We start from the raw sequence: 15523 nt of genomic DNA on the forward strand, positions 1-15523 counted from the left end.
TGCCGTCACCTCATGTAAACAGAAGTACTTTCTGCCCATGCTCAGGAATGGGGTGCATGGATCCCATCCATTGGTTTCTTCTAATAAAATGGTACTTTATTGATGCAGTAAATTTCCTTCAAAGTTCTATGGCTGCTGTTGTACCTATATAATCTAAACTCTTTTCCTTGGGAGTGCCATTATTTCCCCCCAAAAAACTTTAAGTAATTTGTATCAAGCAGAGAATCATCCCCTTTGCTGTGCATTTAAATCTTCAGGGGACTTTCTTGGATCCTTCCATAGCCCTGAAACTACCCTTAAATTGTAGTTAGATTTCCAGTATAGTTAATTTGATTATTCAAGTTGTTGAGAGATTTCTGCAGAACAGCAACATGTCACATTCTTGAAAGCATTTGAAGAACCTCCAATAACAAAATAGCTAGAATATATAGGTGTATAAGCACTGTTTCAAAAAAGTTGTGTCTAGTGGCTAAAATAACATGGGCTACTACTTGAAATCTAAAGTTACGAATCCAAAGTCTGGCTAGTGTGCACCAGACATTGCCAGAAGACAACAGACTATACAACAGACTGTGTGGTGCAAGACTTTGTTTAAAACTAAACAGTGTCCAACCTTGGGTCACATCATTTCATCCCAACTTCCCTATCTGCTAATTCATATCAGTACATTCCCATACATCAGATCATCCTCATAAGTATGCCTATAAAAATTCCTAGCCTGCAAAAATGTCACTAGCCTACTAAGACGTTAAGTGACCTGAGTTTCCATGCTGGCCATGGAAGAAAAAAACCCCTCCACCCTTCACAGCCAATGTGAAAATGTAGGCTACTAGCCTAGCCACATAGTAGGCTAGTAAACAACAACAACCAACTGCCTTCTACCAAGCAGTGTGGGGTAGGTATGGAGTGATATGTCTCTTTTCTACCAGGCTGTTCACTCAGCTGCGTGGGATGCATGTCCATGCCTGTAGGGAATTCCTGGTGGCCTATGGCTACCAGACAAGTTGTTAAATACAAGGCTGAATTTGATTCAAATTCTGCTCTAATGTTTCTTATCAACAAGACTAACTGCTAGAGACATTTACAAGTAGAACATCTCTATAGACAGACATTACTTATAGAAAAAAGCCCACTGAATATTGTAGAAGAGATGCAATTTTCTACTTCCTACAACATGCCCTATGAGTCCTGTTTGTCAAATGTGCAAGTATTAACAGGGGCATTCTTTACTGTTATCCTGAGACAAGGAGAAAAAAATACTGGACTATTTGAGATGTCCTGGTTTCATTTAAGATGTGCTTGAAACCTTGGATGGCTTCCAAAACACATTTAAAATGAAGAGATTTAAGGGATCGTCATCTCAGAACTGTTTCACGTCCTTAATGGATAAACACTGTTAAGAATGCAATGCTTAAATTTTAATTCCTGGAATATTAATTGTGGAAAATAATGATGTAAATAATCTGTGAACTTTTTCACGTATACCCAGATCTGGCATACATAGTTGCATATGAAAATTCCAACACATGAAAAAGGGAAAAGACTAAAACCACTGGACATTCTGGCCAAGGACAGTACTTCCAACTTACCAATGAACAGCCCATTTAATGCTATGTTTAAATTATTTTTTAAAGTAGCTATACCGCATTTCCAAGAGTTTTCTGACAAGATGAATATGTGCAATTACATTCTTGTATGTTAGTTTCACAACTGGAGTTTCTGATGCTCTCAAAGATGAATAAATATTTACACAAAAGAGTATGTATGAAAGAGATCTGTTACGTTTTACTGTTAGATCCTTATAAGGGGATGTGCTCCTCTTTGGCTAGCAGAAAGGTTCTGTTCTGTTCCTAGAAGAAAACATACTGAAAGGTCGTATGCAGGAAGTCCAACAGAATTCCAGGGAATTACTGTAACTTTACACAGTGGAAAACACAGCATAATTTTGTTAGTAATCATATAGTTTTAATATTTAATAATTATGAAATAAAAGCAATCTTTCCATTTTTCATTAGTTAACACAGGATTTTATTAAAGACAAAGCGTAAGACTGCATATAATGCTTGGTGCAGAAAGCAATAAACATGAAAAAACCTATTGAAATGTCTTCATATCAAACACTGACACATTTCACAGTTTCTATAATGCAAGTCATTTCTCCTCAATTCCTTCATTCATCCATTTGCTTGTTGGGAAATGGGCAAGAACAAAGTCAGCAGTTGTTAGCAATGTCAATGAGCTATTCTCCCTCAAGAAAATAGCTTGTGTAGGACTTGGAGTGATGTCTCTCTCTCTCTCGCACACACAGCTAGCATAATAACAACCATATATTCTCTTCACGTTGGCTACATAATACTGCGTAATCACATTTTTTTCTTGTTGCTTTGAGAAAAGTACGTTCAATTAGGTAAATGCTTGAATTCACTTTGTGACTCTTATAGCATCTTTCATCATATATTAGGAAGAGTGAGATTCACAATGCAGGCAACAAAATTGTGGCATATTATTGCTGCAATGGGATAATATTTTGATGATGTGAGAGGTTCTCAGCCTATTTGATTCTAGACAATCACCCATTGTGTTTCTGAAGGGAAATAGGCTCAAATGAAGAGCATGTCACCAGGCATCACAAAATTGCCCTAACAATAACATCTTGATTCTAAACATTTACTTGAAGAATCATATCACTGGCACCAGTCAGTAGGTGCCTATCACACTACTGTGATAACCTACCATAGTGAAAGGTATGCTATAGTCCTAGTTGCCGGGGCTAGTAATTACAGTATAGGGTGGAGACATACATTTTAGCTGCGGTGGAAATGTTTTTGAACATTCATCCACTGCTCTGAAAAAATAGCTCCAGAGTGCAGTAAATGTGTATTCAAACTTCTTCCACCACACTTAAAATGTTACATTCATCTTTGTTCATGTAAGTCACTCTGTATCATGGGTTGAATGGTATTACATTGCAGGTTCCTCTCAGAAGAAATTCTGCTTGAGCTGCTTGCTGATTCAGCCACAACCCAGCACTCATCCTGTTGTACCAACTGAGGGCTCATTCACACGGGAGCTAAACTTCGTATTAAAGAAGCAGCTTTTGCCTTTGCAATAAATTTGCAAGGTTCACACTTCCTACCTTCAAATCCACTGCTTTCCATTCACACTAGTCAGGCTTCCTCTGGGAAGGATTGATGTCACTGTTTCATGACCCCACCCCCTAATTAAAATGTTTACTTCCTCCAGAGTATCAATATTGCTATTGGAGAAGGGGAGGTCTTTTTTTGTCAGTTTCAATGTTGGGTGCAACTGACACCAAACTGATTAGAGGGGGGAGAGCACCTGGGCGTGAAATTGACATAACACTGACTAGACCCCCCCTTCCTCTTCTCTGATTATCATTTCCTGCTCCTTTCCTTTCCTGACATATTCCTAGTAAAACCCTTTCTTCCTTAATTTTTTTTAAATTAGCTGGTTAGAGACAGGTAAAACAATGTTTGGGTTGGGGTTACATCCTTTTCAAGAATTGTCATCGTTTGTTAATACTGACCCTGATCTTGCTTTGCAAGAGTTGCAGGATCAACTGTGAGTCTTATGAAGGAACTTTTTTAGGAGAGAAAAAAATATCGCAGGATAACCGCGTGTGAGCAAGGAATAGTCCAGGGCTAGGGAACGTTGTGGTTTTGGGGAGATGTGGAGATGGCTCAGGCTACCCCAGAGCTGCTCCTTTCCCCCTCTGCTGGGGTGGCATGCAGCAAACTAGAAGGGAAAAGCAGCACCTCATGGTCTGAAGAAATGCTTGCACAGTGCAGGATTCTTTTCTAATTATCTTGGGACAGTCGCTCCATGTAGAGCCAGAACTTGCCTTTCTCTTTCACCATGTAAGGCCAATGAATATTCCCCTGCTCCTCCTGTTCTGCCTGCTGTCTCTCCCCTCCTTTCCCCTTGGCTGGCCATGTCATGGAAAGCAAAGTCTTAACTGTGGGTCCTACCCTGCAGTTTCCCTTTTCTCTTTTGGTTATTGCTGATCTCTGGGAAAAGAATGGGTAATGGGGGGCAAGAGAGAGAGAGAGATCAGTGTGGGTTATGCATGTGTGCACATGTGCAGCTGCTGAAGTTGTTAGCCTGGGTCATATGTGATTTCAGCGGAACTCGTTATGCACTCTGGGCTGCCCTGTTTCTATTGCAGCCGCCACACACTTCACATCCCAACATTCGCTTCTTTCCTGCAGATCGGTGGCGCTGTGCGGGAAAGTCGCAGGGGTAGTTCAGCTTCGCTTTTGCAAAGCCTGAGGAGGTTTGGGTGTAAAGAGAACTGTGCTGAAGTTTAAAAAAAGAAAGAACAGTGTCAGTGATAGTAGTAGTAAGTGCCAGTAACAAATCACTTCCTCGCGATGCGGGCGGACAGAGCGAGTCGGAAGTGGCTGGTTAAGCCCCCGGAAACAAAATGGAATTCATGGAGAGTATAGCGGGCAAAGAAAGGGGAGTATCTGAAAGTGACGATCCACCCGCTCTGGAAAAAACAACAGAGCAAAGCGACTACATGGAGGAATGCAGCAAAGTAGAGACAGTTTTTCCTGCACTTTCGCATTACCAACGGATTGGGTTAATACAGATTCAAAGGGGAAAAGCTTTGGCTTGCCTGCAACATCATGTGAACCATGCAAATTAAACAGGGATGCAAGTAGCACCAATCTCACAGTAAGTCGCCCTCTAATTTACTTCATAGGGTTATTTTGTGGTAAGGATTCTGTAGGAATTAAGAATTCTTTTGTGGTAAGAACTGAAAGCGGACCTTTTTGTTTTGGAAGGAGATGTCTTAGAAAAATATTTAATTTGTTTGTAATATTTCCTCACTTTCTGTATATTTTTTAAAAAAGGGGCGGCGGCCATTGTTTCTTTATCCCAGAATCCCAGATGTGTAACTGTCTGTAGCACCTAGTGGAATTTATTCAGCCTGCAGCCTCCCATCTTAGAACTGAATCTATAAGCTGACCTTATGGCTTCAATATCCAGCCTGATTTTTGTAGTTTGGGATTTTTAATTTTTCCTTATCACCCCACCCCCTCCTTTGTGTAACATTTCACTTGATAACAAGTTCAATCTGGAGAACTCAAGAACTGCCACTATTTTATATTTTGGATTGTCCTAAGAATGGTATTGCCCAACTGTGATTTTTTTTTTACAAACCAACATGGCTGCCTTTGCTTTTTATGTGCATATTTTCTGTCTACCATGAAAATGGGTGGGGTGGGGTGGGGGACAATTGCTCAGTATTTTACAACATATACTACCAGGCATCCTATTTAACCTGTTCTAGGTTATATGTGACAGAACATCCTGCCCCAAGGGGGAAAATAGTCATACGTCTGTTACATATGAGACACATAAATTTGTTTATTTATAAAATGTGAACACCGTAATGGAAAGTCTAAAGCAGGCATTTACCTATGAGTATATCCACAAGAGATACTGAGTATACATGATTACCCAATGAAACCAGGTAAATGTGTGCAGGAATAGAGCTGTGTAGCATAGTCCTAGACATATTTACTTGCAAGTCCTACTATGTTTAATGTGGATTTCTCCTTCTAGGTGATGGTGCAAAGTATTGCTGGCTTAATCATTTAAAGTTCTGATAGCTGGGTTTTTTCCTTAATGATTTAATATTGCTATCTGTCCCAAGCCAAGTCCTGGAATTGGGCAGGCTATATATGAAATAAACACACGTGCCACTTGCAAATTGAATGTGAACCAGGAAGTGCAAGAGAGCCACTACTTAAATCAAACTTGCACTCTGCTCAATGTATTTTCTCTATTCCATTTAATAGATGCAAGCATGCTGATAAATTAAAAAAAAAAGTGTCACCTATGTTAAAGTAATTTAACTTTCTTTTTCTTTTTGCAGTGCCATATAGTGATTTCTGGGCAATATGCATCCTGATCCTGTGCACATTGGTTAATGTTGGACTAGGACTGGGGTTCAAATTCCTACTTGGCCATGAATCTCACTAGGGACCTAGGGCAGTCATCTTGTCTCAGCCTACCCTACCACATGGGAAAGGGGTGCCATATATGCCATCCTCAGCTGCTTGGAGAAAAAGTGGGAAATATACATAGTTGTAAGTAAGTGAAAATTATGTTCAGTGGTTCTTCTTCCCAAGTAAATATGCCTTGAAGTGCTTCCAGGTTGTGGCTATTTTGGGGTGGAATTCAATCACATACCAGCAAATTCATGTTTCCCACAAGATCTGGAAAGTGATGGGGAAATGAAGTGGAAAGTATGGGATAACATTTGCTTTAAAGTATCTAGCCTCCTTGCAAACAGATCAGAAAAGGTGCAAGGGGGCAGAAGGAGGAAGGTGATGGAAGGGAGAGAAATAAGACTGTACTATTTTCTTGTAATAATATGAAAACCCTAATTGACTATAGATAATTTTAAAAAGTCGATGTTCTCTAATCTCTCTGCAAACAAAGCAGGATCAATAAACAGGCCGTCTGTTATTGCTCTAAGCACCGTTGAAGGAAGGCCCACTGAACACAGTGGAACCAACTCCAGAGTCTCCACTGAACAGGAGCGGGAGATTGGAAATTTCCTACATACCTATTGAGAAGTAAGTAGTATTAATTTAAGTGAGGCTTATTCCCAAGAAAATGCATGTACAACCGCAGGCTAACAATTTCCAAAGGGGTAGCTGTGTTGCTAGTCTGTTGCCGCAGAAACAGCCTGGCACATTAAAGAGTGACAAATTTATTGTGACATCAGTGTTTGTGAATTAGGTCTGCTTCATCAGATGTATGAAGTATAATAATCCTCAGCCCGCAGGTGTATGTCTGTACATACACACACACCCCCCACACACACCCAGGTGTAAAGGGAGAAAATTGAAACAGTACAGCCTTTGACAATTCAATCAGAGCTTAAATAAGCACAGTTAGTGTGGCTGGTTTTAGGCTACGGGCTTCAACCCGAACGGCTTCCATTTAAGCGGGCTATGCAGAAGATCAGTTCGGCCGCTGGGCTTGGATTTGTTTGCACTTGATAACCAAGCAGCATGGCTTTCGACTCCTTCAGCTGCAGCGGGGTGTGTCACTTTCGTGCCTCTCGCTGTTCGGCCGCCCTCAACGCCACGGGCCCCTCCCGCCGAACAGAGCAGGCGAGAGCCACTTCCAGCGAAGCTGAGGCGCTGCCGTTGCTTGCGGCCTGGCACGGGGACTCTCAGGTGGCGGGAGGAGCAGGAAGCGCCGCGAAGGCACGGGCTCAGGGGAGGCGCCAGGGCCGTGGCAGAACCCGGCCACAGGAGGAGGAGGATGGCGGTGGGAGACTCGGAGCAGGTTCGCTACTGCGCCCGCTTCTCCTATCTGTGCCTCAAGTTCACTCTCATCACCTACTCCACGGTGTTTTGGGTGAGTGCGAGGAGGGGTGGGCCTTGCCGGGTCCGACAGGCGGCTCCCCTCAGGCGTTCCTGAAGTGGGTGGAGTAGCAGAGCTGAGGCGGGGAGTTTTCGTGGCGTGCCGGGGCGGGCAAGAAAGGGAGATGAGTGAGGGGATAGACAAGGAAGGGCGTAAAGACGAAAGTCTCCACACACGGGGATTGTTAGCGCGAAAAGTGTCTGAAGGGATGCTCATCGGAAATGCCCAGGATTTTCTCATCCTGTCTTGCAGAACTGGGAAGACCGGTTAGCAACAGGTGGTTGGGGTTTCTGTGGTGACTAAAGGAAAGGTGAAAAGTTCTTGAAGGTAACCAGAAGGAAACGCGCCTGTAACTTTTGGAAATCTAGGGTTTTAGGGAGTTGCACGTCGAAACCACGGGCACTTACAGTAGCAGTTCATCCAGTGTTACAAGGTTTTTAATCCATCCACTGAAGTGAAAGCAAACCGATTGCTCGACAAGCGCATAGTTTTACAAAATGTTTTGACTAAGAGGTCGTTCTGTGTTTCAAATAAAATTAATTTAAAATCATGTAAGGGATAAAACAATAAACCCTTGAGGCCATAATAGTGATAATATGATTTCTGCTGTGAATTCGACCTGGCAAACTCATGACAGTCCAGCCATTCACTGTCTCAATTGAGGAAGCCAAAAAAGACATTAAAGGGCAGGTGGCACCTGCTCCCTGTCTCTAAAATCAACCCTCCCCCCCGAAATTTCCTTTTGATTCTTTTGTACAGATTTGTACTTGGACTTCTCAGACAAATTTCTCTAAGTGATATAAAAGTGGCATGTGTTTGACAGTGATGGACATTGCACCATATCAATTAACTGAATGAAATAGCTGTTTACCATCAAAATAGTGGAAGTACTCATCTGGGTTTACCAGTCTTGTGAAATTTTATTTCCGGTGACAAGACTGGACAGACTTTGACCATGTAAAATTTTATATATGGTATGGACAAGAGTGATAAAATACAAACAATCCATAAAAAGTATAAATAGATGGCAACTCTTGTGGGGACAGAGGTAGCATAAATACATACATAAATCCTACACTAGGATTGGTTCTTGCAGACCTGTGTCCTTTATGCTTCATGTCAAATCACTTGGGTCTGTCAACCATTCTTATTATACAGTACTTTTTTTTTGCTGTTTGGCCCATCAAAACCATTAAAAATAAAATATTTTTGTAGTAAAAAAAAATAAAATGAAATATTATATCTGTTTCTAAAATGTGCATAAGCCGACTTTACTTTTTTGCAATGTCATTTGTCCAGCATTGTGCAACCAACATTTCAAACACACAAGTTTGTTAACATGTGCAGGGATGATAAAATATGTGCATTTGTGGGGCATGCATTGCTTTAAGTTCAAAGTCTCAGTTTCCACTTGCAGTAAAACCCACATTAACTGGGAGGCAAATTTTAGGTCATAAATAAATCTTAATGAATTAATAATATGGATGAATTGATAAGAGCTTGTAGATCTAATTAAAAAATTATTTTGTTTACATTCACCACCATTTCCCTCCCATTCCTTTGTTGCCTCCCCTGTGTTGAATATAGATGATAAGCCCCTTGGGGCAGGGACTTGTGTGCTTACGCACTATGCACAGTTACATTGTGGTATGAATGAATGAACAGGAGTGAATCCTGTTGCTGTCAGTAGGAATTATTCCAGTAGGAACTCCACTCTTTTGTGAGATTGGAAATACAGTTTAGATATCAGTACATGACCGAATTTCTCTATTGAGATGCGTAGCAGAGTTGCATAGCGCTGCGGAACGGAGAGTATTGAGCGAGCTTAGTGTGTGTGTGTTTGAATCTTTGCTAAGATTCTACCTTCCCTGCAAATTAGTCAGACAGAGACTTTAAGCTTTAAAATAAGAAACAACTACTTTATTCTGGAAGTACATGCTTGATAGGAAAGAGTTCTATATCTAGCTAACTAGCTATGCTGGAGCAACGAGCACTGGTCCCAGTACTCACCCGCATCCTGGTTGAGAAGAAAGACAAAGAGAAGATGTTTGCTCCCCTCTCGAGAGAAAGAGAACACAGAGAAAGGCAGGAAGGAACTGGGATCAAACATCCTGTGTAGCGGGAAGGGAAGAGACGGCAGGATCAAAGGGATAGGTATAGCCTCAACCAGCAAGAGGTCTAGCTCTCTAGCTACCCTTATTAACCCCATGCAGCCTTAACCCACCAAGTTGTAGTTGAACCTCATACATTCCAACAGTACACACTTCAGGATGCATTGTTATTTATCCTAGATTAATTAACCATTAATACAAAAAGGTTTGGATTGGACATAACATTCCTGGTTATGAACTATTGTTTACGATGCCGGGAACAAGTGTTAGACCCACACACACCTGTCTCGCTCGTCCCCTCCTGCACTGGCTTTAGAACGGAGATCCTGGTTTGTTTAAACTAGCGTTTCCTTTTTTTAAGTGAAACTGGGAATTGTTAGCTTACTATCCAGGATATTATGCCAGGACCAGGCATTAACCTAAAGCTGAAGATGAAATGTGGGACTTTAGTTTAAACATACTAGTATTTCCGCAATGAAGCTGACTTGCAATAGGAAGGGCAAGAGCAGAGTATAAGGATGAGACGCTTATTCTTGGCTTTATAAAACATAGTTCATGAAGTTGGAAATATTATGTCTGAACTGGCTTAATTATTGTATATTTTAGACCTGTGACTATGGCTTAATTAATATGCAACACCAGTTAATTAATAAGTAGCTCGGTTAACAAGTAACACCCAACCATGGTTTGGTGACTGGAAGTACCTCTGTGAGCTTACAAGCTGCTTCTCCCCTTCCTGCCTACATGTGGGATCCCTCTTCCGCTACCTGATGTTTGCTAACTCACTTTCATGTAATGTCCAAACTGGCAAGTTACATTCAGTGCTAACCTCCTGATCATTGACTGCAAACTATTTTTATAAAACACTGATTTTATGCCTTCTGCATTAAATTTCATCTTTGTAGTTCCTTTAGTATATATACGTGTGTGTGTGTATATATATATATTGTATTTTAACTTTATTTTAATGTTTTTGTGATTTTACTGTTTACAGTTTTATTATGTACATGTTTGATTTTATTTTTGTAAGCTGCCCTGAGTGCCCTATTATAGGGTAGAAGGGTGGGATAGAAATGTTTTAAATAAATAAAATAAATAAATAACAAAGTTTCAAATCAAGTTTACCATCATAGCTAACTATAGTTAGCAAAAATCTCTTGGTGAACTACTGGCCAGTTTTGGGAGGACTACTTAATTCAGGGGTGGCTAACCTGTTGCCCTCTAGATGTTGCTGGCCATCAGCTTCCATCATCCCTGACAATTGGCCATGCTGGCTGGGGTGATGGGAGCTGGAGTCCAGTAACATCTGGAGGGCCACAGGCTCACAACTCCTGATTTGTCCCTTCCTAGTTGTATTGTAGGGTTTCTTGCAAAAAATGTGGGACTACACAGATCTAAATGTGATACAGCAAGGCATTTCTTAGGCTCTTAAGAATGAGCGTATATTCTGAATTAATTAACATGCCTTAGTTGTGGCTTAATTGTTAAGAGATTCTGGATATTAAATCTTGCCTTTTAAATTTAAAATGTGTTGGTGGCCCTTGTGAGTTTCTAAAAAAAGGGGGGCAAACAAGACTCAAGATGAGGGTGTAGTTTGTGGCTTTAACTGGGCAATAATGACCTGGTTCGGCAGTGAGTAAGCTGAATTGGTTGAAAGGTAAGGCATCGGTTGCTCTTTCAAAATATTGTTGTGTTTTGCTCAAGTGAATTGAAGAGGTCATTGGGGTTATGGAATTAAATAAAATTCATTATGAATGCAGTTTTATAATTGGGTTTGTGCTTTGTTTTATAAATCTTTTGGCTGATCAAAACGGTAAACTTTAGTAATTGGGCAGGAGATTTATTTTATTTTATTTTTTAAACTGCTGTTATTTTTAATGCAAGAATTTTTTTAAAAAAATCACAGGTAGCAGGGGGCATTTAGAGAAGGAATATCTCTTCTCTGTCACCTTGGAGCCAATGCCTCTTCTAAGATGGCGTCTACTACAGCACAATATTTTCTAATGAAGTGTTGTTGACTTACATTTCAACAGGCAAATGTGTGGTCATGACGTCTGCATTCCAAGCCTTTTCTTGTTCTCTCTAATCTGTGGCTGTGAACACACTAGTAGCCAGAACAAAGCATTTCCATTAGCCACATCTGGAGGGGGGTGTTGATCTGCGGATCAGTTGCAAAATCTCTTTGAAGCTGAATTTATATATAAAAAAATCACTCAAGCTGATCCCACAAGGTTTTACAGTAAAAAGAGGCAAGGTTTGACTAGCATCGTGTGCCCCTGTTTTCAGAAGAGAGAGGAGATGCATTGAAACCAGCAGAACAGTGAATGTGTTTGTACCCTAACTGTAGATCCATTACCATTTCTTTGAAGAACTCCCTGACTAAGACAAAGAGCTATGATTCAGTGTTCCCTTTCTGGCCAGGGTCATGGGTCATTTAGATAATCAAAGATCTGTTACAAGACCTTGCAGAAATCCTCACCAAAGGGAGAATGTGAGTTGCCTAGCATGCATTACCTGAGCAACAGGTCCTCAAATGAAGTGTATAAACCAAGTCTGGGTTTCACTGGATTCTGTGGGAAAATGTGGGTATTGGTTAAAAGCTAACAGCTTTCAGATTACTAGTGGTTTTTATATAAAGGCAGATCCCAGAGTACTTTCAGATGGGATCCAATTAACATTCTGGATGTTCATATTTTACATATAGCAGTTAGCAGAGATGTTACTCTAGCACTTTAATAGTTAAAAAAAGTTTTCAGCTGCTGTCTGAGTGCTTCTTTGATGGTCCTAGTTCGTGAACTGTTCTACTTGTGAGGCAGTGGGTGTTCTGAACCAGTGCTTGGACTTGGTAAAGGACTGGATGAAGGTCAACAAACGGAGACTCAATCCAGACAAGTTGGAGATGCTGTTGGGCGATTTGTCTGTCCAGTTGGGTAGTGTTCAACCTGCCTTGGATAGGATTGCATATGCCTAAATGTGCAGGCTCATCATTTGGGGTGCTCTTACATCCAGCCTTGTCACTAGAGGTTCAGCTGGCCTCAGTGGCACTCTATCATCTTTAGCTGATCTACCATCTACAACCCTATCTGGAAAGAGATAGTCTTGCGACAGTTATCCATACTCTGGTAATCTCCTGTTTGGATTACTGCAATGCATTATACATGGCCTTGCTCCAACAGCACAAAGCAGTTTGCAAGGTGCACTGTTTGTCTTACATGGGGGGGGAAACCTTTTTGCCCTGGGGAGCCAGATTTTATCTATCAGCTGATGGGCAGTGTGAGCATGCCTTTTTCTCGGAGAATTAAGGCGTTTGCATAAAAAGGAGGGAAGAAGTTATGTTTTAGTAGCACTGTCAATGAAAATTTTGACGGGGTGGAACAACATATCTGTCAATTATCTGATGTCATAATGACGTCAGGTGATTTTCAGGTGAGATTTCCCGCTCACTTGTCAAAGTTGGCCTTCGGAGGTTGAGACAGATAAAGATTTGGCCCCCCAGGGCTAAAATGTTTCCCTACCCCTCATTTAAGGCAAACAGCAGCCCCATCTCCTTTTGGAGGGGCCAAGCCTGCGTGGGGCCCTGGATCTCCACCCACTAGTCTGGCCCTAGCGGTGACTATGGGTGGTATCCTGCTTATGGAATGCCCCCCCCCGACAAGCTTGCCTGGTGCCTACCCTATGACCTTTAAGGTGCCAGGTAAAAACCTTCCTTCTTCTTTCAGGCCCTGTAATCAGATACTTCAGTTTTTGCATCGTTCCCCCTTTTTGGTTTTTTCCCCCTGGTTTCAGTTTTTTTTAGCTGCCGAGTTTTATTATTATTTTAGTTGGTGTTTTGCTAGGCTTTTTACTGTTGTTTGTTTTATTTTTTAAAAGTGTTTTTATTGTGAATTGTATTTTATATTTTATTGTTTATGTAAACTGCTGAGAGAACTTGACGGCATTTCTAATGAATAGAAGATTCAAGATTGCAGTCTTCTGCTTCAGAATTCTTGTCATCTTTGCAAATCCAAGTCTGCTGAGAGACATCTTGAACGTCTCTTGAGATTTAAATGGGAATACTGAAGTGATGCACAACAGCCCTCCAATTCTAATCTTCCTGCCCAGTAATTTAATAGGATGGTTGCTGTTGACAATAAAGTGATCCAGAATAAACAGTAAATTAAGGAAAGATGGGAGGAAAGAAGATGGCTTCATATATTTTTTCAGATAAAATCTCATCATATATTGCCTTTCAATCCACAGAATACTTGCCATTATTTTCTCTTCCTCATGCAAATGGCTGCAAAATCTAGACATGCTATACCATAAAGCATTCTTATCCCAGAAAATAAAGTGAACCATATTTGCAAGGCCTGTGGATCAAGTTCATATACCCTGGCACAAAATAAGTTTTGGAGCTGCCTCATATATCTCCATGACTGGGAAACTGTTCCTTTCAAGAGACACCAGAGGCATGTTCAGGCATTTGCCTGAATGTGAGAACACTCAAGTGTGGGTGGATGCAGGGGCACATATCCAAGCCCCTAACTGTGTGAATGGTTTTACTTGGATTCAAGAGAAAGTGAGTAGAAACCCCCTGCAGACCTTTCCCAATCAACATGGGGATGGCTGGAGACTGAGGGCTCATCTACGTGGTGGTTTACTGTGTGTTTGGTGCTACTCACATTTCCTTTAAATTTGCATGGTTCATATGATATTACTGGCAAACAGAAGCTATTACGCAGTTTTCCTCCTGTAAATTCGTCCTAACCCAATCCACTAATAACATGAAAAGGGAAGGGAAAAAAACCTCTCTAATACTTGCAGACACTTTGCTTCAATACGTTTAGGTGGGTGTGTCAATTGTTCCCCTCTCCATGCGCACTCCGACCTCCTCTCATCATTCATTCTGTTTCTTGTAGAGTGGCAAGCAACTTCTGGTTGCTCTTCTTCATTCTGCTGGCCTTTTTTATGTTGCTGCAAATGGTGCCTTTATTTTCTTTCCCCCCTAACTTGTGTGCAAATTGCAAAAGCATAACACTGCTCAAACAAAGATTTGTATTTCAGCTGTAACCTACCAGGAAAAACACAGATATTTGTACTTCTGGTTTTTTTAAAAAAGAACCTCCTACAGCTGATAGAGCAAGGGCTGCAAGGAAAAAGTGAGACTAATCCTCCCCAGAGGAATGCCTGCTCAGTGTGAAGGGGAAAAAGGGATTGACAGCTAACACTGAACAGGAACTGTGGACGATGAAAATAAAAAGCGATGGTAAAAGAAGTGTATTTCCTATGAAGAAATGCTCCCATGTAGATGAGCCCTGAGTGCACAGGTTGATGCACATGGAGACATTAGGGTGGGGCCTGCATGTGTGTCTCTGCTCCCTATCCATAGATACAGAGTTTGCATGTCTGGACAAATGCTTGAGCAGGTCTCAGCATTCTCTTTGATGAAAATATTTGTTTTTGCACGATATGTGATGCCCCTAGGCCATGCAACTCTGCCAGATAAGGAACTGGGAACAAGGAGCCATTTTTAGCCTTGGGTTCTAACTGGCTCACATATTTTATTTATTGCACTTTTGAACCGCCCTTTAGCAACAGGCTGTCAGGGCAGTGTACAACAGAATAAAACCACAATTAAAACCAGCGAATGTGGATTACAACATATAAGTATAAAAACACATTAAAAACAGATTAAGACAAAATTAATAGAAGTTACAGTTAATTAACTATAACATTAAAATTAAAAACTAAGACTAAAATGCCTGGGTAAAGAGGTAGGTCTTTACCTGGCGCCGAAAAGATATCAAAGAAGACGCCAGGCGTATCTCGTCAGGGAGGGCATTCCATAATTCGGGAGCCACCACCGAGAAGGCCCTAGATCTCGTTATTGCTCTCCGGGCCTCCTTGTGAGTTGGAACCCAGAGAAGGGCCTTCAACGTCGAGCGCAGCGAACGGGTAGGTTCATAGTGGGAGAGGCGTTCCATCAGGTATTGCGGTCCGGTGCCGTTAAGGGCTTTATAGGT

General features: G+C 41.2%; 1 protein-coding gene across 1 annotated transcript in view; it reads left to right on the forward strand.

Annotated features, from left to right (window-relative positions):
- The first annotated feature begins 6973 nt into the window (after positions 1-6973).
- Positions 6974-15523, forward strand: part of TSPAN15 (tetraspanin 15) — a 40014-nt gene continuing 31464 nt past the window's right edge. Inside the window, exon 1 of the mRNA XM_061635205.1 lies at positions 6974-7404. Within this exon, the coding sequence (XP_061491189.1) occupies positions 7309-7404 (96 nt within the window). The 5' untranslated portion in view covers positions 6974-7308. The remainder of the gene's footprint in view (positions 7405-15523) is intronic.

The sequence above is a fragment of the Rhineura floridana genome, chromosome 7 (assembly GCF_030035675.1).
Source record: "Rhineura floridana isolate rRhiFlo1 chromosome 7, rRhiFlo1.hap2, whole genome shotgun sequence".
Lineage (NCBI taxonomy): Eukaryota > Metazoa > Chordata > Lepidosauria > Squamata > Rhineuridae > Rhineura > Rhineura floridana.